Source organism: Podarcis vaucheri (assembly GCF_965113315.1).
Source record: "Podarcis vaucheri genome assembly, chromosome: 9".
Classification (NCBI taxonomy): Eukaryota; Metazoa; Chordata; class Lepidosauria; order Squamata; family Lacertidae; genus Podarcis; species Podarcis vaucheri.
In genome coordinates, this window is record NC_138767.1 from 5,981,707 (window position 1) to 6,009,021 (window position 27,315).

Below are 27,315 nucleotides of genomic sequence, written 5' to 3' on the forward strand. Positions count from 1 at the left end.
AATAGCGCTAATCCGCTAATCCTTCAATTGGCTTGCTTCACAAGACGAAAAAACCACTAGACGAAGAGAATCACGGAACGGATTCTTTTCGCCTTGTGAGGCACCACTGTAGGCCCAAATGATTGATGACCACCCGGTTGCACATCAGAATTTGCACTCAGCTCTCCGCAGTGTAGAAGAGCCGATTCATATTGTAATGACTACATAGAATAAATCTTCCTGATAATATTAGTGCAGCTATAATATCTAAATGATTCATCAGCACGATTTAGCAATTTCAAGCACTTCCGATCTACTAAAAAGATGCTGTAGGCAGCAGGTTTTTTTTAAAAAAACACATATTATTTTTAATAAAAGGACTTATAAGAATTGCAGGTGGCAAGTACTGTCTTAAAAGCGACATGCCTCTTCCCTTTGACGAAGGATTAAATGCCACTTCTTGGAAGATTATACCTGCTATGAGGTCATCATCTAGCAAAGAAAGCATGCCTCTCTTTTTTCCTTTAGGACAATTCTTTTCAAACATTTGCAGATTTATGCCAGTTTTATTAATGGACCAGTGGGTAATTCAGCGTAACGGCCTTATATTTTACCGTGCCCGTTTCATTATGATTGAACTGCACTTGGGGAAACATAGAATATATATTTAAAAAGGAGACGGCGAAGAATAAGCGTTGAAAAGGAGACTGATAACTATGCTTACACGAGCTGTCTTAACTATTTATTCTCTTAGTCGCTGTGCATCCTGAAATTGAGTAATCTTTGCCTGCAGAAGTTAGTCTGCAGTATATAAAGCATGAAACTCACAGATCCGCATAAATGCTTTTGCCAACTTCCCATCTCCTCCATCAGATCAAGGCAGGCTGCCGTCTTTCAAACCTCCCTAGCTATGAGCTAGCGAGATAACTAGATTGAGTTGGCTGAAATCAGCTGTTTGCTTAAGCTGCTGGGGTGTCATGGAATGCTCACAAACATTTCCCAACTGCTTCGAAGTGTCAAGGATTCTCCGCCCATAGAGTCCAGGAACAACTGGTGTTGGTGGAAAGGCCACAATTCCACCATTGGTGAACTCTTAAACTAGCCTCTGTCCAGCCTAGTGCCCTTCAATGCTACCTGCTCCCTGGTAGCTGTAGTCCAAATCAGCTAGAGGGCACCAGGTTGGCAAAGACTGCCTCAGACCGTGTGTCTATGAGAGTGGCAGGTGAGCAGTATGTGTGAATGGGGTTTATGGCTGGCTCAAGATTTTATGTTGCCTAAAGCAAAGAAATGGGATGCAGGTAGCCTTGAATGCAGGTTAAATCACTGAGCCTAGGACTTGCCAATCAGAAGGTTGGCGGTTCGAATCCCTGCGATGGGGTGAGCTCCCGTTGCTCGGTCCCTGCTCCTGCCAACCTAGCTGTTTGAAAGCACGCCAAAGTGCACTTAGATAAATAGGTACTGCTCCGGCAGGAAGGTAAACGGCGTTTCCGTGCGCTGCTCTGGTTCGCCAGAAGCAGCTTAGTCATGCTGGCCACATGACCCGGAAGCTGTACGCCGGCTTCCTCGGCCAATAAAGCGAGATGAGCACCGCAACCCCAGAGTCGGTCACGACTGGACCGAACAGTCAGAAGTCCCTTTACTTTAAAGCAAAGAAGAAGAGTTTGGATTTGATATCCAGCTTTTTCACTACCCGAAGGAGTAGGCCAGATGTCCTCTCCTTATTCCATGTAGGGGAACAGAGTGGAAGTTAACTCATATTTCAACACCAGCAATGAGACAGGGTTCCCACCCCACCCCTGAGGCAACTGCTGAGCTTAAGAGCAGCTCTGCTCAGCAGGAATGGCCAGGAATAACCCCTCTCCTAGGCACACCAGCATCTGTTGCGAGAGGCAGCCGAATCAATTGACCTAACGGTAGGGCCGGCCCTGATAATTTCTGTATCCGAGTGCTGCATTTTATTTCCAAGTGGGAGAGCATCTGAGAGCATCGGTGGGGAAGCAGACAAAGCACACATCTGCGTATTTGCATCAGTCTCCATTTGTGCGTCTAACTTGCCGGAGGTTTGTTTTATTTATTTTTTTGCAGCTGAAGCAATTGGCCTGAAATAATAACAAGCTCGTGTCTCTTCTCTACACAGCAGTCTGCTCGAAGCATGTTGGTCAGGATCGGCCCCAGCCCGTTTTCGGAACAACATATTCTCGCCGTGGAGGATTCGGGTCAGGAGTATTCCACCCGGAAGTCACCCTCAGCTCCATTCATGCCTGAAGGACCCTCCGCGTCCCCTGAGCCAGACCTTCTCCTGCCCGCCAATGCCACCAACGCCACGGACTGCGGGGAGGATATACTGCTGTACGGGGACACTGAGAAGGTCATCATCGGGACGGTCCTCTCAGTCATCACTCTGCTGACCATTGCGGGCAACAGCTTGGTCATCATCTCCGTATGCATCGTCAAAAAGCTCCGCCAGCCGTCCAACTACCTGGTGGTCTCCTTGGCTGCGGCTGACTTGTCTGTGGCCTTTGCCGTCATGCCCTTCGTCATCATCACCGACCTGGTGGGAGGGGAGTGGCTCTTTGGGGAGGTCTTCTGCAACGTCTTCATTGCCATGGACGTCATGTGCTGCACGGCATCCATCATGACGCTTTGTGTCATCAGCGTGGACCGGTAAGGATGGTCTCCTGTTTTACGAATCATAGGCTCACAGAATTATGTGTGTTTGTGTGCGTATGCGTGTGGAAATGTTCAGTGGAAACAGCAGCAGGGGCAGAAAACAGAAGAGACTGTCCAGGTTCATAGAATCATTGGATTGTTGTGGGAATGTTCAGGGATGCAGGAGAGGACATATTGTTTTATTATAGCCTTTCCAACTTGTGTTAACAAGTTCACAATTTAGCAATGTAACAGTCCCCCTTTTAAACTCACAGCGGATACATTTGCTCAGGCTCACTAAAGCCTCTATAACTGTTCTGGTATTTCCCCCTTATTCCCTCATAAAAGATAAGACACAACACAGTCTTCTATAAAAGTGTAAAGAGTTTACTCACATTTTGCTCACAGTTGGATCCCAGAAGGCAGACTTAGCTTAGAAAAGTAACAATTACCTGGAAAATATCTCATAAGAAGACAGTCCCTTTGTCCTCTCTTGGCTGAAGCCAAGAGAGCATCTTTGGCTAAGCAGATGTTGCTTCTTCGGTGCATGTAGTCAAAGAGAGAGAGATGGCTGCCCTGCCCTGTGCTTTTGTTGTTACCTGCACAGGTGAGGCCACGCCCACCTCTAGTCACATGCAGAGGAAGTCTGTCCCAGCCCAGAAGGAAACAGGAAGTTTACCTGCTGACTGGACAAACATTCCTTCCCATGTGTAAACATGTTCACTCTAGGAATGTTGTACTTGACTGCTCTTGTGTTTCACATCCCACAAAATGCGCACATGGCCTTTGCAGGTCATCTAGACCAGCTTTTCTCAACCCTGGGTCCAAGATGTCATTGGACTACAACTCCCACCATCCCCTGACCACTGTTCCTGCTAGCTAGGGATGATTGGAGTTGAGAAAGGTCTAGATCTAGATCAAAACAGGAAACCCCCGGCTAGAGCATTTGCTACGCAACTCGTTCTGTCGGCGCAAGGATTTGCCCTTGTGCGAAGGAACTTTCTCCCCTCTCCTTCCCCCCCTCCCCAAATAAAACCTTTCCGAAGCAAATTTGGAGAAGGCATGGAGTGCACTCAGGGGAAGAAGTAGGAGAGAGGTTCCATTTTATACCTACAAATCCTTGCGTGAACAGAACGAGCGTGTTGGATACCACCCATGGTCCCTGATAATTTATTGCTGCTGAATGTGAAATGTATGCTATTGAAGGAGCACCGCTAAATAAGCAACTACCTTATGGATGATGATTGTGGATGTGGGTGTGCAGCCTTTGCATTCAGATCCTTTTGCTCGATTGGGAACAGTACGAGGATGCGTGAAGATTGAATTCAGATGGGCAGAGTCATTGCTTAGAGGCAGAGCACATGTCGTGCATACAGAAAACCTTAACCAGGCCGATTATTTAGAATCACTGTCATTGTCTGGTGTGCTCTGTACTCAACTGCAAATGAAACTCTCTCTAAGTTTCTCACTGAAGTACAGGGAAATTAAGAGGATGGTATGCGTGGCCTAAAGGTGACATTTCCTGACGGAGGTCACCCGATAGTCTAACCAATTCAGTTGTCTGAGTGTCTTTATTTATGTGCTGAGAACAGCCACAGGGAGATGCCAGCAGGCTTGGGGGAAATCGGAGACTTGCAGATGTAGGAGTAAGGAGAATCTGTAGAACATCACCCCTCCAAAAAACAAAACAGCCCAATGAAGATGGCGTGTACTCAGTGCCTGCAGAATGTTGAGAGGGGTGAAACTGAAAATAATAATAATAATAATAATAATAATAATAATAATAATAATAATAATAATTTATTTATACCCCACCCATCGGGCTGAGTTTCCCCAGCCACTCTGAGTAGCTCCCAACAGAATATTAAAAATAGAAACAAACATTAAAAACTTCCCTGAACAGGGCTGCCTTCAGATGTCTTTTAAAGAGAAGATAGCTGCTTATTTCCTTCACATCTGAAGCTGCTTATTTCCTTCACATCTGAAGGGAGGGCATTCCACGGGGTGGGCGCCACCACTGAGAAGGCCCTCTGTCTGGGTCCTTGTAACGTCACTTCTCGCAGTGAGGGAACCGCCAGAAGGCCCTCGGCACTGGATCTCAGTGTCTGGGCTGAACAATGGGGGTGGAGACGCTCCTTCAGGTATACAGGACCGAGGCTGTTTAGGGCTTTAAAGGTCAGCACCAACACTTTGAATTGTGCTCGGAAACATACTGGGAGCCAATGCAGATCTCTCAGAACCAGTGTTATGTGGTCCCGGTGGCCACTCCCAGTCACCAGTCTAGCTGCCGCATTCTGGATTAATTGCAGAGTCCGGGTCACCTTCAAAGGTAGCGGTTTCAGCTCAGAGAGTATGGAGGATGCCATGGAATGCCAAATTTTTGTAGGGATGGGTTAATGAAAAACTGGGGGTGTGGGAGAGAGAGAGAAGTAATGGACTGGAATATTCGTTTTTCACTTTTCCTTTGTTATACATTTTTATTGGTTTTTTAAACATATTTCCAACAATTACTTTTCCATTTTTCACTTTTCCATACCAGTTCGTGATTGATTGATTGATTGATTGATTGATTTTTAAGGGGTCTGCACAAAAATCCATCAAAAATATGAATGCAGCTTTCCCCTATGCACACATCGATACTTTGAGAGTACAGTACTTTGACACAGAAGCCATGGGTCATACTTTGCTTTGTTGCCTCCTTCCCAAAGCTTACCCAGCTTTGAGAAGGCAGTGCGAGGGCGGGGAGTCAAATGTTGCCGAGGGCTGCCAAAAAAGGGCTGTATGTGTGTTGGACCACCCTGGTCTAGCACAGCCTCGCACCACAAGGAAATGCCTATACCACAAAATTAAGCCCATTTCAACTGAGCCACGTTGCGTCCAAACAACCTGTTTGTTGATTTGCTTGCACAAAGATTATGGCTGGGTGTTGCAACATCCGCTGTTCATCATGATGTCTTGGTGGAAAGATTGTGTCAAGCCATAGTGCCTTTTCCCATTGCTTTCCTTTCTAGGGGAGGGGGGGAGTTGGGGAGGGGTTGAAAGCAGTTTATGGTGCAAGAGCACCCAAACCACTTTAATTTTACATCCTGAATTTTCTGGTAAGTCCTTGAATCCCAGCTACAAAACGGTCTGGAAGTCTAGAAGCCAAGGGGGCCTCACTACTGTAAATCCAAACCAAATCTGCCAAGATAATGAATTTGTTTCTTTGCGGTGTTTATATCCCACTTGTCCAAGGACCAAAAAGGGGGGGGGCGTATGGACCTCTCCCTCCTCTCTTAATCCCCACAACAATCCTTTGAGGTAGGTTAGGCTGAGGTCACCCCGTGCCTAAGTGGGGATTTGAACTCGTGTCCCTCCCGGGTCCTAGTCTGGCACTCTGCACCGCACTGTACAGCTATCCCTTGATGCTTTTAAAATACCCTGTTCTTCTCCCCCCAGTCTGTGCACTTAATTCCTTGTCTGTGCGACTTTCTATCTTTGAAACAAAAACAAAGGAAAGAAATCTGAGCAGAATTAGGAAGCAGACACTTAAAGTTAATTGCGCAAGTTACAGCAGCAGCGTCTCTGAATGCAAAGGGTAGGCGTGTGGAATTCAAAAGCAATCCCAGACTGCACGTATTTAATGTTTGGTGCTCCTGTTAGAAGGAGCCATAAAGTCTGAGAGGTAGAGATTTATTTTATTTATTTGGAAATGTCTGCACTGCCCTTCAGTATAAATATGCAGAGAAATAAAAAGGAGCAGCCTCTTCGGTGAAGGGCGCCCATTGTACACAAGCTGGGTTCAGCAATCGCATTTATCACTGCCTGTTGTTGTTGTTGTGGCTTTTAAAAAAAGATTGCTTACGAAGCAGAAGTCCCTTGTAGCAGGGATGGGGAGCTGTTTCCAGCCTGAGAACTGTCTTTCCTTCTGGGCAATCTTGCAAGGGCCACATGCCAGTGTTTGGAGGGCCAGAGGCAAAGGCAGGTGGAACAATGAATATTTTTTTATAGCTTTGTACAACAGGCTGGTTCCTACACATACTCATACCCCTCTCTCTGCCCTCCATCCAAACAAGGAAGAGACATGATCAGAGTTCAACAACAACAACAACAACAACAACAACAACAATAATTATTATTATTATTATTATTATTATTATTATTATTATTTATTATTTGTACCCCGCCCATCTGGCTGGGTTTCCCCAGCCACTCTGGGCGGCTTCCAACAAGGATTAAAAATACATCAAAATGTCACACATTAAAACCTCCCTGAACAGGGCTGCCTTCAGATGTCTTGTAAATGTCAGGTAGTTGTTTATCTCTTTGCCATCTGATGGGAGGGCGTTCCACAGGGCGGGTGCCACCACCGAGAAGGCCCTCTGCCTGGTTCCCTGTAGCAAGGCCAGGGAGAGAGATCTAAGGGGCTGCATTTGTTCCCTTGGCCTGAGTCTCCTCACCTCTGCATTAAAGAGATGGCCCATTTGGTGGCCAACCCAGCTCGAGTGATTGGTCCCTTCATCCATCCCTCTGAGATACCTTTGATCTAAGGTTAAACACTCACATTTTTGCTAGCAGAAAACAACAATAGTTAGTTACCAACTCAGTTAGAGCTCAGTCTTTTCTTCAGCTTCAATATAAAAAAAAGGTAAAGGACCCCTGACAGTTAAGTCCAGTCGCGGACGACTCTGGGGTTGCGGCACTCATCTCGCTTTACAGGCCGAGGGAGCTGGCATTTGTCCGCAGACAATTTTTTCCGGGTCATGTGGACAGCATGACTAGGCTGCTTCTGGTGAGACCAGAGCAGCGCACAGAAACACCGTTTACCTTCCTGCCAGAGTGGTACCTATTTATCTACTTGCACTTTGATGTGCTTTCGAACTGCTAGGTTGGCAGGAGCAGGGACTGAGCAATGGAAGCTCACCCCATCGCGGGGATTCGATATAAAAAAGGTAAAGGGGCCCCTGACCATTAGGTCCAGTCGTGACCGACTCTGGGGTTGCAGCGCTCATCTCGCTTTACTGGCCGAGGGAGCCAGCGTACAGCTTCCGGGTCATGTAGCCAGCATGACTAAGCCGCTTCTGGCGAACCAGAGCAGCACACGGAAACACCGTTTACCTTCCCGCTGGAGCGGTACCTATTTATCTACTTGCACTTTGATGTGCTTTTGAACTGCTAGGTTGGCAGGAGCAGGGACTGAGCAACGGGAGCTCACCCCGTCGCGGGGATTCGATATAGCCACGTGGAAAATCCCCACATTCAAGAATTCGTTAATGTACATTTGGGAATTCCCCATTTCAGTGTCAATTAAACAATTTGTGGCTATTTGTTTATATCCGTGACTCCCGCTAATTGATTTGCGAACCTCAATTAGCAATTTATGGCCGCCCGGCACACTTCTGCTGCGGCTTTCCGTCACGACTCAGCAGAGCTTCGCACAGCGGTGTAGAACTGTCACGTAGCTTGTCTCAGCTCTCAGACAAACACACAGAGTCCAGGTTTGTCTATTTACAGCTTTTATTCCAGCATTTCTTAGGAATTTCCAGGACTATTTGCAGCCATGACAAAACTGCATCCTTTCCCCACAAAATACCGAGTGGGACTGACAAACTCCTCCCAAGCTCCTCCCAAGCTTCCAAAACTGACGTCAGAATGGTGTGGCATCCTGGGAAGAACTTAACCTGTTAAGTTCCAAACCCAACACCCCCCTTTGCCGCACATTCTGACAAGACCTTTTTGAGCTCAACACCTTACCCTTTGCCTTGTGCTCCTTCCCAGCATCTTTCCCAGGCACCTGTTGAACCCTTTCAACACTCCCAGAATCACACTGTGCGAATCTCGCCCACGCACATGTTGCCTGGTATCTTTCAGGTGGAATGCCCTTTGTTGTGCGACTAGACCTTCTGGGCATAAACTCAGATGTTACCTCTGACTCACTGCCACCAGGAAATGTGTCCTCAGCATCACGGGATTCCCCCTCTGACTTAAAACGTTTTCGAATCCTCTCCATTACACTCACAGGGGAACTGGGCTCGCTTTTGGCCTCCTTTTTTACAACTTGTGGAGAAACTACCGATACCTCCTCCTGTTCCTGACTTTGGTCAGTTACCTGATCGTCATCATCAGACTCAGCTTCTTCTTCCTCCCCCTCAGAATCTTCCTGTTCTGAGAGACACTCTGAAAGAACATCACGCTTGACAGCAGCTTTTGTCTTTTTATCCTGCTCATAGAACTCAGCGTGTTTACTGATCAGTAACTTACTCTGATCACCTGATGGAAATGCAAATCTCCATGCACTTGCTGTTGGCTCATACCCACAGAAGATCATTTTTCGGAACTTGGATCCATCTGGCCCCTGCAAAGCAGCAGGTACCGGCACAGACGCACGTGACCCGAACATACGCAAAAAATGAATCTGGGGTTTCCTGCCATGCAACAACCCAAACGGTGTGTCCCCTACCATGGAATTGTAGGTGCGATTCCAGGTGAAGCTTACATACTTGATTGCCTCCAGCCAAAACCTTGGAGGTAACCCAGAGTCTTCCAGCAACACCTGTGCAGTTTTAACCAGAGCCTGACACTTTAGCTCTGACACTCCCCTCTCATTGGGTGAAGTCACTGTGTGACGTATCCCTTTCTTGTGAAAGTACTTCTGCAAAGCAGAACCTGTAAACTCAGCTCCTCTGTCACTTGTGACAGCTTGCACTTTGGTGGAAAACCTTTGTTCCACCTCCTCAATCCACCCTTTGATCAGCTGTGCTGCATCATCCTTGGATTTGAGACCATGTATCCAGGAATTCTGAGTAAAATCCTCCTGCATCGAGAGCAGAAACCTTGACCCTCCCAGACTTGGTTCCTTCACAGGACCCCACAAATCTATGTGAACCAGTTCAAAAGGCCTTGTTGTTATCCTTTCAACCTTTGGATAACTGCATCCTTTTACCTTTGCCAGTTTGCAAGTTTCACAACTTATAGCATGTCCACATTCTGAGATCTTACAACCATTGGAAACTTCTGGCAGCACCTGTAGTTCTTCAAGAGAACTATGAGCTGTACGTGTATGCCAAGCATGTACGCATGAATCATGATTGGGAATTGTAGCACGCAGTGCTTGTGCTTTCTCAACCTTCCCACCATCCTCCAGAGACGTTTTAAGAATGAAGAGATCATTCTGCCCCTTTTTAACCTTGGCAAGCATCCTCCCTCCTTTGGAGATTGTGCACACATCACCCTGAAAACAAACCGTAAATCCCTTTTTCAGTAAATAAGGCACAGATAAAAGACAGTGTTGCATCCCAGGAACAGTACAACACTCCAACGTTTCCTGTAAAACACAAAAATGCAAATTTACAGCATTAGTCATTTGTCTTTTCTGTCCATTTGCAAACAGTACAGTTTTCCCGGCAGGAATTGCCGTGCAGTTCCACCTCTCGACAGCAGGTGTCTCTGGAATCAAATTGCGATTAGCTGCAGAGTCAATAACAAAACTTAGCTCTGTCCCACAGCTGTCTTCAGCCAACGCCAGACTAGCCGTGATCTGATACGTCTCCTCCTGGCACCTGGCACGTCCACCAGCCTCAGTCTCACGCCTGGTTGTTTTTCCAGACCGGTTGCCATGGAAACCCGCCTGTTTCCCATGAGAAGTGTCCTTGAAACCTTCCTGTGCAGCTGCCCTCTGTGGGCAGTCTTGACGCAGATGTCCTGTTGCTTTACACACGTAGCAACGACGAACTCCAGTGGAAAAACACTGCCTGGGGCTCCTCCCAGCTGGCCTCCTTCTCCTTCTTCCGGAAAAGCACTCCTTGCCAGATCCGCCCCCCCTGAACTGCCGCTCCATTCCAGCAGGTTCAGTGGAAAACTTTTCAAACTTGCCTTTGGAACTTTCCGCCCCCCCGACTTGCTCACTAGCACTCCTTGAGGCTAAATCATCAGGAACAGGGGCTCCAGCCATCTCTAGGCTTTCAGCTTCCATCTGCCCTAGGCCTCCTGCTGAGCCTTCACACAGACGTTTCAGCACACTCCAGGCCTCACACGCAGATTTAACGCCATCCAGATGATGTTGCAAATTAGCATGAACACCTGCTCTCAACATGCAGACCTCAGCTCTCATAGCTTTCTCCCTCTGCATTTTCTCCTCCAGAGAAACAGACTTCAGCTTTCCTGCATCTCTGTCCACCAGTTGCACTGGTTCCCTCTGGGAAATGTCCCAAACCTCCGTGGCTATAAACCACGCTCTCACCCATCTTGCCCAGGTATTCCACGCTTGGGCGGTGAGTTCCTCAAGCTGTTCAAACGGAGCTTGAATCACCTCCTGGCCATCTGCCATGTTCTCCCGTTCTCCCAAATCGCCCCAAGCTGTACTCACAAAAGCTCCTCTGGCGTGGAGAAACGATTCCTTGCTGCTCTCAGCTCACAGCTTTCAGCATTCAGCAACAGCGTCTTTCAGCTTGCTTGCTTGCTTGCTTCCGTGCTCCTCTGCTAGACACCGCAGATTTCTCAGCTCCCGGCAGCTCTTCCGTGACAGTTTTACGATAGGTGATTTAGGTTACCCATAACCTGTGGCTATTTGTTTATATCCGTGACTCCCGCTAATTGATTTGCGAACCTCAATTAGCAATTTATGGCCGCCCGGCACACTTCTGCTGCGGCTTTCCGTCACGACTCAGCAGAGCTTCGCACAGCGGTGTAGAACTGTCACGTAGCTTGTCTCAGCTCTCAGACAAACACACAGAGTCCAGGTTTGTCTATTTACAGCTTTTATTCCAGCATTTCTTAGGAATTTCCAGGACTATTTGCAGCCATGACAAAACTGCATCCTTTCCCCACAAAATACCGAGTGGGACTGACAAACTCCTCCCAAGCTCCTCCCAAGCTTCCAAAACTGACGTCAGAATGGTGTGGCATCCTGGGAAGAACTTAACCTGTTAAGTTCCAAACCCAACACAATTGTACTTAACAAGTCCATCGCCTTGGGCTTGGGCTGGGCACACCTGACTTGACTGTGTTGCAGGTGGTGGATGGTGGGGGCGCAATGGCAACACTCACCTGACCTCCAGTCGGTTGCATCATTGCTGCTTACTGGGAGGTTAGAGGGGGAGAGGAGTCAGGAAGTTGGTGCAGTGTTGACGCACCAGAGGGAGTGCAGGATTGGCTCCGCTGGTACATTTGCTCCACTGCGACCTCGCATGCCCCCTCAGCAGCGACGCAACTGATGGGAGGTTGGGTGAGTAACACCACCACACCTTCTTGAAATAATAGGTCCGGAATTGCCCAAGAAAGATGTTAGATTGCTTTTGTACGCCACAACTGCTGCTAGGATTTTGTTAGCCAAGAACTGGAAATTACAAGAAGTGCCAACAGTGGAGGAACGGCAGATGGAGATGATGGATTTTTGGGAGCTAGCCGACTTGACCGGAAGAGTCCGTGACCAGAAGGAGGAGGAGTACCAGGAGGAATGGATGAAATTCAAAGACTATTTAGCTAAATAGGCTAAGATAATTTAAATAGAAATACTTGCAATTACCAGATTGGCTTAGGATTTAAATATGTAATGTTATAGAACTATATGTTTAAAGTTAATATGAAAAGAAAGAAAGATGTTACTTGACTAAGTAAATGTTATGAGAAATTAGTTTTGGAAAACTGATACAATGACATACACTGAAATTCACGGCGTAGGACCCTCGTACCTACGGAACCGCCTCTCTCGGTGTGCCCCACGGAGGACCTTAAGGTCCATAAATAGCAACACCCTAGAGGTCCTGGGCCCTAAGGAAGTCAGATTAGCCTCAAACGGAGGCAGGGCCTTTTCAACACTGGCCCCAGCCTGGTGGAATGCTCTGTCTCATGAGACCAGGGCCCTGCAGGATCTGATTTCTTTCCACAGGGCCTGTAAGACAGAGTTGTTCTGCCTGGCCTTCGGCTTGGAGCCAATTTGATTCCCTCCCCCTCTTTCTTTTTTCCTTTCTCCTCCTGTGATGAGGCTGCATTTTAATATTTTAATGTTTCAATATTTTAATGATGTCTTTTAATCTTGTTTTTAAGTTGTATTCATTCAACTTGTTTTTATTATTGCTTGTTAGCTGCCCTGAGCCCGGCCTTGGCTGGGGAGGGCGGGGTATAAATAAAAATTATTATTATTATTATTATTATTATTATTATTATTATTATTATTATTTGTCAGAGCTGCTACCCAGTCCCAGCTCACATAGGACCACGTTAGCCAGCGTTCACGTTAAAAGAGTCTTTATTGGGTTACAGGTTCCATTTCCAAACTGCAATGTGCAGCCCCACGTCTTCTATGTCAGACCGGCGAAGACCCGTCTGAGTCTCCGCCTCTAGCACACCAGCTTAATACCCTAGCCTTGCTCCACCTCTTGCGCCTTTCCTTCCGTCTCTGGGTCCTTCTGCCCCCCGTGGTCTCTTCTCTCCTACTCTCTTCTGACGCGGACCCCCCTGACCCTTCCGCCTCCTTGCGGCGGGCTTTGGGACCTGGCTCACTCTCCGGGCTGCTTACTGCGCCAGCTTCCGCTGCATTTGAACTTGGCGCGCGCGCCCAACTCTCTACCTTCCTCTTGATCGTTTCGTCGCTCCCCGAGGTGGGCGTGACTACTCCTGACTCATGCCCTCCCTCCTGCTGAAAGCCTCCGGAACCCGATGTCTGGTCCCCTTTCTCCCCGCTGCTCCCGGCTGGGCACGTGGGTCCCGATCTCCAACTGCTGCTCTCTGATCCCTCTCTGGACCCTTCTTCCTGGGGTGTCCCCCTGCTGTCCCCCCTTGCTCTGACCGCTGGCGCTCCCTTCTGGGAATCCTCGGACTCACTGGACAGGCTCGGTGATCTCGGGTCGTCATCCCCACTCATCCTTCCTTCGTATTCCTCCCCCTCGCTCTCTGTCTCCTCCCTTCTCTGCGTCTCTGCTCCTGAACCCCTGACATCCATCCCCCCCTCGAAGCCCCCCCTTCCCCCCTCCCCACTTTCAGGTGTGGGTGCTGGGTGCTCCATCATCACGGGAGTGAATGCCGGATACAGTTCGCTCCCCGTCGCTGGCCGCCAACTGAAGACCTCCGAGTCTTCCTCCTCGCGTTCGTCAACGTTGATCTGCTCCGCCTCCATTTCAGTGCCGCCGTGCTCGAACCCAAGATCCTCCCCGAACACGTCCATGTCAGTCTCTGCGTCGGTCGCTCGACCTGGCATCTCCAGCCACCTCCGGCGCCACTGCTCCTCTGGTCGATCGTCCCACCAATACGAGGAGTCTGACGCCGAACCCTCCGGTGACCCCTCTGGGGAACGGGTGCCCGGTGCGGGCTCCCCGTCCGAGTCGAATCCATGGAATGTGCTGGAGGAAAGTGTGGGCGTGAACAACCAGTCGTCGAAGAAGCCTGCTGGCATGGGTCTGTGTGGGAAAAGGGCATGAAACTCGTCCTTGAGCAGGGGTTCCTCCAAAGCGTAGTCTTGCACCCAGCTATTAGCACTGGCCCGGGTGCCCTCTCTGGCTAGGAGGTATTCTACTCCCTCTTCCCCCCATCTGGAGTCCAAAATCTCCATGACTTCGTTGATGGGGTCCTGCTGTGGCAATCTCCCCGCCTCCGTCCGCTCCTGAGACGGACTCGGTGCTGTTCCTGGTTCCTGGAATCTGTGAGGTGCCTTGTAGGGAGTGAGCACCGACCTGTGGAACACCGGATGCATCCTGGAACCCTCCGGCAGCACCAGCCGGAAAGCTACTGGGTTGATCTGTGCTTCGACTTGGTATGGACCGAGTTGCTTGTGCCCCAACTTCTTCTTGGCTAACGATCTGGTCGGCACTGCGTGGGCTGTCAACCAGACCCAGTCTCCCACTCGGATCTCTTCGCCAACCCGCCTGTGCTTGTCAGCTTGCACCTTGTATGCGTGCTTCGCTAGCTCCAGCTGCCGTCGGAGTTGATCGTGGACCTCCTGCAACTCAGACGCGAAAGCGTCCGCCGTCTGCGGTTCCCCTTCCCCCACTCTCTCCAGTCCCGGGAAGGTTCTGGGATTCCTCCCATTGTTGGCGAAGAACGGCGTCACCCCTGTGGATACGTGCTTCGTGTTGTTGTAGGCGAACTCGGCGAGCGGCAGGTAATCCACCCACGTCGCAGGCTGTTGATTGGCATAGCATCTCAGGTACTGCTGCATGATGGCATTGACCCTCTCCGCTTGCCCGTTGGTCTGCGGGTGTCTCGCTGATGTCAGGTTGATCTTGACGTTCAGGAAGCCCATCAGCTTCTGCCAGAAATTCGAGATGAACTGGCGTCCGCGGTCGGACAGTATAGACCGCGGCAGACCGTGCACTTTGAACACGTGATCTATGAACAGTTTGGCTGTTTGTTCCGCCGTGGCCACCTTCGCACACGGTATGAAATGTGCCATCTTGGTGAACAAGTCCACCACCACTAGTACAGCTGTCTTGCCTCTCGAGCTGGGTAGATCCGTGACAAAGTCCAGGGCCACCCTCTCCCACGGTTCAAACGGCGTTTGCAGCGGTTCCAGCAGTCCCGCCGGTGGTTTGTGCACCGGCTTGGCCCTCTGGCAGGTGTCGCACCTCGCGACGTAGTCCGCGACCTCCCCTCTCAGTCTGGGCCACCAAAAGTCCCTTGCGACTAATTCCACCGTTTTTTCTGTGCCAAAGTGTCCGGCCGTGGGTGCGTCGTGCAACTGTTGCAGTACCTTGGCGCGAAGTTCGTCTCCCGGCACGTAGATGGCCCCTTTACGTAAGAGCAAGCCGTCTCGTATCTGGAACTCGTCGCTCTTCGCCGTGCCCTTGTGCACCTCGGCCATCTTCGCCTGCGCGAATGAGTCGTCCTGCAACGCCCGCCGCACCGCATCCAGGTCTACCGTGGCTGAAGCGCACGCCCACGCTGTTGGCGCGAAGATGTGCATGGCTGCCGCTGGTGTCGCCTCTTCGAGGTATTGCGGTTTTCGGGACAGTGCATCCGCCATGATGTTGGTGTCGCCTGGGACGTACTCTATTCGGAAATCGAAGTCAGCAAAGAACTCTGCCCAACGTATCTGCCTCTGGTTCAGGAACTGCGCCCTGCGCCAGTGCTCCAGATTCTTGTGGTCCGTGCAGACTTGCACTGTGTGCTTGGCTCCGATCAGGAAATGCCTCCATGCTTTGAACGCTGCATGAATGGCCAGCAACTCCCTGTCCCAGATAGTGTAGTTCTGCTCCGACTTGCTGAGCTTTCTGGAGTAGAACGCTCCCGGCCTCCAGACCCCCTGCAGGTCTCTCTGCAGCAGGACAGCTCCCACGGCTCTATCGGACGCGTCTGTCTCTACCCGCATCGGTCTGCTGGGGTCGATATGCAGCAGTTGCTCTTCCGACGTGAAGAGACGCTTGAGTGCTTGAAAGGACTGCTCCGCCTGCTCCGTCCAGATGAATTTCTTTTTCTTGGAGCTTAGCGTGTCCGTAATAGCCGCCGTCTGCATCGCGAACCCCTTGATAAACTTGCGATAGAAGTTGGCGAAGCCCACAAACTGCTGGACCTCCTTCCGGTTGCGCGGGCTCTTCCAATCCAACACCGCGCGAACCTTGGCGCTGTCCATGGCTAGCCCCTTGTCCGACAATTTGTAGCCCAAGAAATCCACCTCCGTCGTGTCGAACTGGCACTTCTCCAGTTTGGCGTACAGTCTATGCTGCTGCAGCCTCTTCAGCACCTCCCGAACGTCTTGGTCATGTGCTTGCTGCGATTCGGAGAATATCAGGATGTCATCCAGGAAGCAGACGCACTTCTTGTAGAGGAGTCCCGCCAACACATGATGCATGAAAGCTGGAAAACAGTGAGAACCGTTTTGCAATCCAAACGGCATCACTCTGTATTCGTAGGTACCCAGAGGCGTGAACATGGCTGTCTTCCACTCATCGCCTTCCCTCATGCGGATGAGATTGTACGCCCCTCGCAGGTCCAACTTGGTGAACACGCGTCCCTTGCGCACCGTCGCTAGGAGGTCGTCAATCCTGGGCATGGGGAAATCAGAGGGCTTGGTCATCTTGTTCAAGAGGCGAAAATCAACTACAAGTCTTTTTGGGGGCGTGTCTTTCTTCTTCACGAAGAAAACAGGACTGCCCCCCACTGCCTTGGACTCCCGGATGAAACCGCGCTCCAAATTGTGATCTATGAACTGTTTGAGTTCCTGTAGTTCGTCCTCAGACATGGAATACAGCTTCCCTTTCGGCAGCGTCGCCCCTGGTAGGAGGTCAATCTTGCAGTCATACTGCCTGTGAGGGGGTAGCTTGTCCGCCTCCTTCTCGCAGAAGACCTCCAGAAAGTCCGCGTATTTGTGGGGGACTGCTTGCAACGTTCCCAACTGCAGCTGTGATTCCTCCTCCTCTCCCTCCTGTCTGGGCAGGATGCAGTGCTCGGCACAATAAGAAGAGCCGAAGATCAGCTGTCGCTGGTACCAAGCCAGTGTCGGACTGTGCCTGTCCAGCCAACTCATGCCCAACAATATGGGCGTGTCCGACAGTCGGGTGACATTAAAACTGATGACTTCCCTGTGGTTACCAAGTCGCATCACCATTGGCGGCGTCTGCTTCACCACCTGCCCCCCCAGCAACTCTCTGCCATCCACTGTGACGACTTGCAGGGGCAGAGTAGCAGGCAGTAGCTGTATAGCGTGCTGCTCCACAAAATCCTGCGCTATAAAGTCTGCATTGCTTCCAGAGTCCACAGAAAGCGGCACGTCCATAGTGATGCCATTGGGTAGCTGGAGAGATGCGGTGAGCTGCACTACTGGTTTGGGTGGGAGGGGGTCTGTGGGTTGCAAGATCGCTGGGGACTGCTTCACTGATTCGTCTGGCTGGGCCCCAGTGCCTCTGCCTCCAGCCAGACATCGTCGTTTCCCTGCTGGGGTTCGCTGTGCTGCGTGGCTGCTATCACCGTTGCGGAGGCTGCAGTGTGCTTGGAGTTCCTCTGGGGACACTCTCTCGCCAAGTGTTGAGGGCTGTCGCAGATGTAACACTTCCGGTTCCCTCTAGGAGGCTTAGTCTTGACTGCTCCCGGTGCTGGGGCTCTGGTAGCTGACTGAGCCCTGGCGCCTCCCACCTCCATAGGTTCCACTCCCCCTCCTGGCGGAGGTGTGGATTGCGCATGCGCTGCTTCCCTGGGAACGAAAGAGAAACTTCTCGCTGCTTCGCGCCCTCCACGTCCTTCGTCTCTGCACCATGGACGTTCTTCCAGCCTCACCCCCACAGTCAGCGCCCTTTGGACCACCTCCTGCGTGCTCCGGGGCCTCTCCCCCCTCGCAATTTCGTCTTTAACAGCACTGCTCAGACCCTCCCAGAACAGGTCTCTGACTGGAGGTGAATCCCGGTCCCATTCCAAGGCACTGACCAGCGCAAAAAAGCGGGCGTGATACTGCCGTACGCTCGCCCTCCCTTGTCTCAGTCCATGTATCTCCCTTCGAGCAAGATCCACGTCAATGGTAGATAAAAAGCACGCATCCATCGCTTTGATAAAGGCATCTGCACTCTGAAGCGCTGGATCTTTATCCCTCCACAAATTGCGCAGCCACGCTTTAGCATCCCCATGCAAATGGGATAGTATAAACCCCACTTTCTCTTCCTCATCTCTAAAGTCTTTTGCCAGCAGTTGCAGTGCGCACATTACGTCTGCTCGAAAATTGGGGTACTGTTGCAAATTCCCATCGAAGTGAGCCACAAGCCCTCCTGCTCTCCGTGCCAACCCAACCCCCTCCGGTCTGGGTCCCGGTTGCCCTTGCTTAACCAACGCTTCAAACCTGGCGTGGAGATCTCTGTAGGCGGCCGCAGCATCCTGCTCCCTTTTCTTGGATGCCAGTACCTCTGCGTTCAATTGGGTCACAGCCTGTTGCAGCGCTGAAATTTTTTCTGCTTCCGTCATCTCTGCCAACCTTTGTGAGCTTGCTCCCAAACACCAATTTCCTCCTCTCACTGCTTCTGCCTCCGCTGCGAGGTTTCAGGTGTCCGAAGCTATATTGAGACGGGTCTTACTGTCAGGGCTGCTACCCAGTCCCAGCTCACATAGGACCACGTTAGCCAGCGTTCACGTTAAAAGAGTCTTTATTGGGTTACAGGTTCCATTTCCAAACTGCAATGTGCAGCCCCACGTCTTCTATGTCAGACCGGCGAAGACCCATCTGAGTTTCCGCCTCTAGCACACCAGCTTAATACCCTAGCCTTGCTCCACCTCTTGCGCCTTTCCTTCCGTCTCTGGGTCCTTCTGCCCCCCGTGGTCTCTTCTCTCCTACTCTCTTCTGACGCGGACCCCCCTGACCCTTCCGCCTCCTTGCGGCGGGCTTTGGGACCTGGCTCACTCTCCGGGCTGCTTACTGCGCCAGCTTCCGCTGCATTTGAACTTGGCGCGCGCGCCCAACTCTCTACCTTCCTCTTGATCGTTTCGTCGCTCCCCGAGGTGGGCGTGACTACTCCTGACTCATGCCCTCCCTCCTGCTGAAAGCCTCCGGAACCCGATGTCTGGTCCCCTTTCTCCCCGCTGCTCCCGGCTGGGCACGTGAGTCCCGATCTCCAACTGCTGCTCTCTGATCCCTCTCTGGACCCTTCTTCCTGGGGTGTCCCCCTGCTGTCCCCCCTTGCTCTGACCGCTGGCGCTCCCTTCTGGGAATCCTCGGACTCACTGGACAGGCTCGGTGATCTCGGGTCGTCATCCCCACTCATCCTTCCTTCGTATTCCTCCCCCTCGCTCTCTGTCTCCTCCCTTCTCTGCGTCTCTGCTCCTGAACCCCTGACATTATTATTCACTGAAATTCAGCCAGGGGGATTTGAGGACGTCATTCAATAATGTTAACAAAAGTGGAATTATTACAGTTAGGATCAATGTTTGTTTGTTTGTTCATAAATTTTGAAAATCAATTTAAAAAATCGGAAAAAACAAACAAACACCACCACACCTCCCTGCGTGTTGCATGTCTTGCGCACGTGGTCCCTGGGGACTCAGCATGGGTGTCGGTGGGTCTGGCACCCGACCCCTCCTCACGTGTGTCTCGACGGGCTTCTGCGTGCTCTGAAATGGATAAATCCTGAGAGGTGCTGCCTGCCTGCAGGTGTCACCGAAGCAAATAGGACCTGACACTGTGCCCAGCAACTGGAGCAGACCCTGAACAGCATTTAAGCATGCATGCAGCACCCTTCTCTAAGCCTTACTTGACTCCAGATCAAAGTACAGATTAATTAATCACTTAACGATCCCTTGCAAGTCTTTTCACGGCCTCCTTCCAGATGCTGTGTACATGGAGGAGGGGGACTTCATTGCTGGTGATAGAAGCACTGCTAATCCGGATCTGTTTTTTAAAAAACACTGAACTGAAATAATCTCTGCCGTCCTGAGGAATTTTCAGCCGAGTGCTCTTTTCTGGGAAGCCTCGGAAACCTCCGCCTGTTACGTCCATCTGAGACCTGCACCGGTGGCTGAATTGCTACTGGGCCAGGTTCAAGGTGGGGTTATTAGTATGCAAAGCGCTTAACAACTTGGGACCAGTTTGCCTACAAGAACGCCTGGCCCCACAGGCACCCACTCGACTGCTGCAATTGGCAGAACTGGCACGGTTACAAGTGCCACATAAAACCCATTTCTCATTGGTAAGAACTCAGTCTTTTACTGTGGCAGCACCTGCCCTTTGGAACCCCCCGCTACTTGATATCAGGCAGGCACCTTCGCTGTACTCTTTTTGGCACCTGCTAAAAACATTCTTGTTTAGACAAGCCTACCCAGATGGTTAAATAGTTGGTGCAAGTTGTTATTGTTGTTCACATATACCCTGCCCATCTGATTGGGTTGCCCCAGCCAAAGTTTAATCTATTTTTAGTCTATTATCTTAACTTTTCAAAAGTTTTAAATTACCATTGTTAAAGTTTTAAATTTTTCTTATTGATAATTTTGTTGTTCTATCTTTTTTGCGAACTGCTTTGAGGCTGTTTTGTGGGTTGGTGGGGTTTCTTTAAAACAACTGAGAGATGTATAATTTTTGTGAACTAAATAAACATCATTTTTTTATTTTATTTTTTGAGGTGGGTGGTTTGAGATAGTCACACACCTCTTGTTCCACGAAGGATGTCTACGTAGCTTTTGCCTTTCTAAACTTTCTAAATCCAGTCATTCCGGCATTTCTTCCACAATAAACATAATCAGCATTGAGACCATTAGAATAAAATTATTCTCAACCCGGCTCTCTCAGGCCGGCTCCCTCCAGATGTTTTGGACCTCAACTCTCATCAGTCCTGACCAGCCCAGATCCCAGTGCACCTTTGGAGGGGTTTCTGGGGTCACAGAGATTTCCTGGGATCTGGGTCACGACACTGCCTGCCCACGCATGCCCATTTCTGTTTTGCTGATTAAATCCTTACAGTTACAGATAGGTAGCCGTGTTGGTCTGCCATAGTCAAAATAAAAAAATTCCTTCCAGTAGCACCTTAAAGACCAACTAAGTTAGTTCTTGGTATGAGCTTTCGTGTGCATGCACACTTCTTCAGATACACTGAAACAGAAGTTTCCAGATCCTTCTATATAGTGAGAAGGTGGGGAGGGGTATTACTCAGAAGGGTGGTGGGAATGGGAGATTGGCAGATAGCTGAGATGAGCCTGTTGACGACTCTTAACGACTGCAATAGGTCTTACAGGAAAAGGCAAGGGGTGAGAAGGTGAAAAATGGCTTAGTCATGTATAATGAGATAAGAATCCAATGTCTTTGTTCAGACCAGGTCTCTCCATGGTTTTAAGTTTGGTAATGAGTTGCAATTCAGCAGCTTCTCTTTCCAGTCTATTTCACACTATATAGAAGGATCTGGCAACTTCTGTTTCAGTGTATCTGAAGAAGTGTGCATGCACACAAAAGCTCATACCAAGAACTAACTTAGTTGGTCTTTAAGGTGCTACTGGAAGGAATTTTTTTATTTAAATCCTTACAGCAATTGCAAACAGTCCTCCATATGATCTGCCACCGCAACGTGGTTATGCAACGGACCCTGGACCCTGCTATTTTTACATTAACTCCAAGAGCTAGCTGGACCCCCTGTAGGACAAGCACCCACGTTGTTGCCTGGTAACCAAAGAGATGTAATTAGAACAGAGTAATTTTTTAAAAAGAGAGAGAGAGAAACCCTACCACGTGGGTTCTAGTGGCGGTTCCTGAGAGGGTGGTTAAAAGGTGGCTGTGTTCACTGCTGCAAAGATTTGTGACCCACTTTGCATCGCCCAAAAGAAACCCAGTTCAGCAGCCGCAGTGTCGTGGGCAGAGGGAATAAGTGACCTGTGCGGAGCTTTGTTTTGCTGAGTTAGAGCATCGAGCCAGCTAGCCCTGAGCAGCGTCTCCTTGGAAGGGAGAACTGAGCTTTTCCCCATCCCTGCTAACTGTGACACCGGCTGGAGAGACCAGGGATTGAATTCACCCTGGACGCAGCGCATGACAAGCACATGGCTCCACCTCAATCACTGGTTCTTCTCCATATGTTGGGGAGTGATGCGAGTGATGGGAATTGCGTTCAGGTCACATTTAAAGGTGTCCCTGCTTAATTTGACTTTCGGAAATAGCATGAGAGTCGAAACGTGGCCACCTTTTAAAAATTCACACTTCCCCGAATTTTGCAGTGCAGTTTGCCAGTCAAGTAATGTGTATAAAAAATGCATATGGCATGAATAGGCATGCCTGTGTGAAGACAACATACAACATGCATGAACCTACCTGGACCCTGAGAATCATCCTCTGAGGCCCTTCTTTGTGTGCGTCCTCCACGTGAGGGTGGCAACATAAGAATGGGCCTTTTCTGTGGTGCCTCCCCATTTGTGGAATGCTCTCCAAGGCAGGCTCATCTGTTGCCTTCATTATACATCTTTAGGTGCCAAGCAAGAATATTCCTCTTCTCCCAAGCCTTTGGCTAATTACACTATCTATGACCTTTTAAACTGTGGGGGTACTGTTTTCGTTTGTTACGAAAATCCTCGTTATTGCATATTTTTACATGGCTGTTTATTCGTATATATTTTTTAAAAAATGTATATGGATGTTTAATGATGGCCTATATTTCTAATTGGGACTCGGGTGGTGCTGTGGTCTAAACCCCTGAGCCTCTTGGGCTTGCTGATCAGAAGGTCAGCGGTTCAGATCCCTGCCACAGGGTGAGCTCCCGTTGCTCTGTCCCAGCTCCTGCCAACCTAGCAGTTCAAAAGCACACCAGTGCAAGTAGATAAATAGGTACCGCTGTGATGGGAAGGTAAACAGTGTTTCCATGCACTCTGGTTTCCATCACGGTATCCTGTTGTGCCAGAAGCAGTTTAGTCATGCCGGCCACATGACCCGGAAAGCTGTCTGTGGACAAACGCCGGCTCCCTCAGCCTGAAAATTGAGATGAGCGCCACAACCCCATAGTCACCTTTGACTGGACTCAACCGTCCAGGGGTCCTTTACCTTTTTACCTTACCTTATACAAGGTAAAGGTAAAGGGACCCCTGACCATTAGGTCCAGTCATGACTGACTCTGGGGTTGCGGCACTCATCTCGCTTTATTGGCCGAGGGAGCTGGCGTACAGCTTCCAGGTCATGTGGCCAGCATGACTAAGCCACTTCTGGTGAACCAGAGCAGTGCACAGAAACGCCGTTTACCTTCCCGCTGGAGCGGTAACTATTTATCTACTTGCACTTTGTGCTTTCAAACTGCTAGGTTGGCAGGAGCTGGGACCGAGCAACAGGAACTCACCCCACTGCGGGGATTCGAACCGCCAACCTTCTGATCGGCAAGTCCTAGGCTCTGTGGTTTAACCCACAGCACCACCCACGTACCTTATATATCTAATGCCTAATAAAGGTTTGACGAAGCCAAATCCAACCTACCAATCTTTCCTTGGTGTTTTCCAGGTACCTGGGAATAACCCGGCCGCTGACGTATCCCGTGAGGCAAGACGGGAAGTTGATGGCCAAGATGGTGTTCATCGTTTGGCTCCTCTCGGCCTCCATCACTCTGCCCCCTTTGTTTGGCTGGGCGAAGAACATCACGGTGGAACGGGTGTGCCTCATCAGTCAGGACTTTGGCTACACCGTGTACTCCACCGGCGTCGCCTTCTACATACCCATGGCCGTCATGCTCGTCATGTACAACAGGATCTACAAGGCAGCCAAGGCCAGCGCTCAGAAACACCGCTTTATGGACTTCCCCAGGCCTTACGAGCCAGACGGAGCCTACTGCATCGAGCCTGGCGTCCGGCGCCAGCACAGCACCAGGAGGAGCAAGGCTGTGGAGCAATGCGCCACCTTGTCCAAACTCCTCCGCCAAGACCGGAAGAACATCTCCATCTTCAAGAGGGAGCAGAAAGCAGCCAGGACCCTGGGCATCATTGTGGGGGCCTTCACCTTTTGCTGGCTCCCCTTCTTCCTGATGTCAACGGCCCGGCCGTTCATCTGCGGCAGCCGCTGCAGCTGCATCCCTTTGAGGCTGGAGAGGACTCTCCTCTGGCTGGGGTACGCCAACTCCCTCATCAACCCCTTGATCTACGCCCTCTTCAACCGGGACCTGAGGACTACTTTCTGGAACCTCCTGCGCTGCAGCTACCGCAACATCAACCGCAGGCTGTCGGCCGCAAGCATGCACGAGGCCCTGAAAGTCACAGAGAAACACGAGGGCATCATCTAAGGCTGCGGGCCCATGTGGACGTTGGCATTTACAAGCGTTGTGGTCACTCACTAAGGGAGGCAGACCCTCCCTGCAGCTGCCCGCTCACACCAAGGATTGGGGGCTCACCTGGATGGGCATCACCAAAGCAGGGCAACGATTATCCGGTTCCCCTGCAGCTTTGCAAATAAGTCTATGGAAGATGCTAGTTCACAAAAGGACCCAAATAAATCTGTGCATCAACGGCAGCCGTTTGCGGTATAAAGGGGAAACAATATTTTGCCACTTTCAAGAATTTTCCTACGTGTGGAAATTGGGGAGAGGGGATTACAAGATCCTAGTAAACTCCTTGTAAAGGAGAGGAAATTAGCTGGCAAGCCAAGCGAGAATTGTATATCCGAGAGGCCATAGCAAGGATGCTCAACAGAAGGCCTAGATCAGCTTTCCCTGACCTGATGCCCTCCAGATAATTTGGACTTCAACTCCCATCACCCCTGACCTTTGGCCATTCCGGCTGGAGCTGATGGGAGTTGGAGTCTCACGACATCTGGAAGTCACCAGGATGAAGAAGGCATGACATCTGCTGTGGAGCTCTTATGTAATAATAATACTTAACATTTATACAGTTCTTCCCGAGTGCCCAGGGCATTTCGCATTCATTTGCCTCGATTATCCTTACCGTACGACCCGTGAGGATAGTTATAGCCACTAGGGACTGAGAGAGAGGAAGTGGTTTATGTTAACAGACCATAGATGAGGCAAGATCTCTATGTAGGGCTCTTCGTTTTCATGGGTGCACACACTGACCAAGTGAGGACTTCGATTTTGAGTATGGAATCCAGCATGCTGAGATGCTCTGTCCCCATCTGAAATAAAAACAAATAGACAAGTTTCTAGTCCTTTGGCTACAAAGGGAAGGCAAAAAGGGAAAGGGAGCAAAAATTTCCAGGGGACCTGACATTAGCACCTTGTGCCTCACTATGGAGGAGAGAAGTGGAGCCAGGCAGTGTGTCCATCTTGGCCAGCAATGTCTGCTCTGACTGGCAGCATGTCCCCAGGGTCTGAGGCAGCAAAAGGTCTTCCCCGGCCCCTGTTCTCTGATTCTTCTACCTGGAGATGCAAGGAATTGAACCAGGGCCTTCTACAAGCATAGCATTTGCTCCACCACTAAGCATTGGTTCAGTCCAGAAGGAGTTAAGCCAAATGAGTCAATACATTCTCATACATTCCTGACAAGACAGAAGTACTGTTTTGGGAGGACAGGAGGCGGGCGGGTGTGGAGGACTCCCTGGCCCTGAATGGGGTAACTGTGCCCCCTAAGGACCAGGTGCGCAACCTGGGAGTCATTTTGAACTCACAGCTGTCCATGGAGGCGCAGGTCCATTCTGTGTCCAGGGCAGCTGTCTACCAGCCCCACCTGGTACGCAGGATGAGACAATTTCCCCCTGTTTTTCCCCGTTTCCCCCCAAAGCCATTTTTTTCCAGAAAAATTGAAAAAAACAAACAGTTTGATATAGTTTGAATATTCTACACACTCTTTCCTCCATTTTTCTGGAAAAAAACGACTTTGGGGAAAAAATGGGGGGGACCTGTCTCCCCAATTTTTCCAGTTTCCCCCCAGAACTTCCCATCTCTACCAAGGAGCCTTTTTCCATCTGAAGGCTACATTCCCTTCTCACCCCCAGAAACAAAAGCCGGCAGAACGACGAGTGTGAATTTTACATTTGTATGATAAGTTTATACACACACATAGCCTGCAAGTCTCCCAGCATAACCAGGACATCCCTTTTTTTTTATTGCTCGAGAACGGCTTGATTTTTTGAAAATAAAACTGATCTGAGAGAACACTGACAGATTCCAACCAGACTGAACTGATATGGAGAGGGTTTGTTTAAAAACACAGTGGCATTTTTTTCTGCTGGGGCTGATGGGAATCTTGAGGGCACCTCCTTGGGAAAGGCTTTTTCTACCAGGAACCAGGGAAACAGGCCAGTTTTTCCAAGGGCTGAGGGTGAAATCTGCGGTAATTCAAGAGTCCAAATTAAATAAAGGTTTTACTGACTTACCAGCTGAGCGCCCTGGTTATTTGAATTTTGTGCATGCCCCATGGTACGTTTAGGTTGAAAACAAGTTGGGTTGGACTAGATGACCCTTGTGCTCCCTTCCAATTCCACAATTCTGTGATTCCAATGTACAGTGGTACCTCAGGTTACAGACGCTTCAGGTTACAGACTCGGCTAACCCAGAAATAGTACCTCGAGTTAAGAACTTTGCTTCAGGATGAGAACAGAAATCGCAAGGTGGCGGCAGCAGGAGGCCCCATTAGCTAAAGTAGTACCTCAGGTTAAGAACAGTTTCAGGTTAAGAAGGGACCTCCAGAAAGAATTAAGTTCTTAACCCGAGATACCACTGTAGATTGTTTACCTGTCAGGGGCCACCTTATCTTACTCAGTCATGACTGTAGTGGCAGGGCTGTCTTGCATACAGCACTGGCGGTTTGAGGGGTGCTCTGTGAAGCCCATGAGGAATCCCCTAACCCACAACATCACCTGCTGGAGGGGATTATTTCATAGAATCATAGAATCATAGAGTTGGAAGAGACCACAAGGGCCATCGAGTCCAACCCCCTGCCAAGCAGGAAACACCATCAGAGCACTCCTGACATATGGTTGTCAAGCCTCTGCTTAAAGACCTCCAAAGGAGGAGACTCCACCACACTCCTTGGCAGCAAATTCCACTGTCAAACAGCTCTTACTGTCAGGAAGTTCTTCCTAATGTTTAGGTGGAATCTTCTTTCTTGTAGTTTGGATCCATTGCTCCGTGTCCGCTTCTCTGGAGCAGCAGAAAACAACCTTTCTCCCTCCTCTATGTGACATCCTTTTATATATTTGAACATGGCTATCATATCACCCCTTAACCTCCTCTTCTCCAGGCTAAACATGCCCAGCTCCCTTAGCCGTTCCTCATAAGGCATCGTTTCCAGGCCTTTGACCATTTTGGTTGCCCTCCTCTGGACACATTCCAGTTTGTCAGTGTCCTTCTTGAACTGTGGTGCCCAGAACTGGACACAGTACTCCAGGTGAGGTCTGACCAGAGC

The 27,315-nt window shown here is 50.0% G+C and overlaps 1 protein-coding gene and 1 long non-coding RNA gene across 3 annotated transcripts in view; one reads left to right on the forward strand and one right to left on the reverse strand.

Moving 5' to 3' along the window:
• LOC309540007 (5-hydroxytryptamine receptor 7-like) overlaps positions 1-25,480 on the forward strand; it is a 31,163-nt gene extending 5,683 nt beyond the window's left edge. For both annotated transcript variants that reach the window (XM_082236565.1, XM_082236566.1), the window contains exons 2-3: positions 2,117-2,643; positions 23,468-25,480. In XM_082236565.1, the coding sequence (XP_082092691.1) occupies positions 2,132-2,643; positions 23,468-24,239 (1,284 nt within the window). In that variant the 5' untranslated portion in view covers positions 2,117-2,131 and the 3' untranslated portion in view covers positions 24,240-25,480. The remainder of the gene's footprint in view (positions 1-2,116; positions 2,644-23,467) is intronic.
• The window catches only part of LOC309540188, a 29,966-nt gene extending 3,324 nt beyond the window's left edge, over positions 1-26,642 (reverse strand). Inside the window, exon 1 of the long non-coding RNA XR_014223112.1 lies at positions 26,285-26,642. This is a non-coding gene — a long non-coding RNA (uncharacterized lncRNA). The remainder of the gene's footprint in view (positions 1-26,284) is intronic.
• Positions 26,643-27,315: the final 673 nt, after the last annotated feature.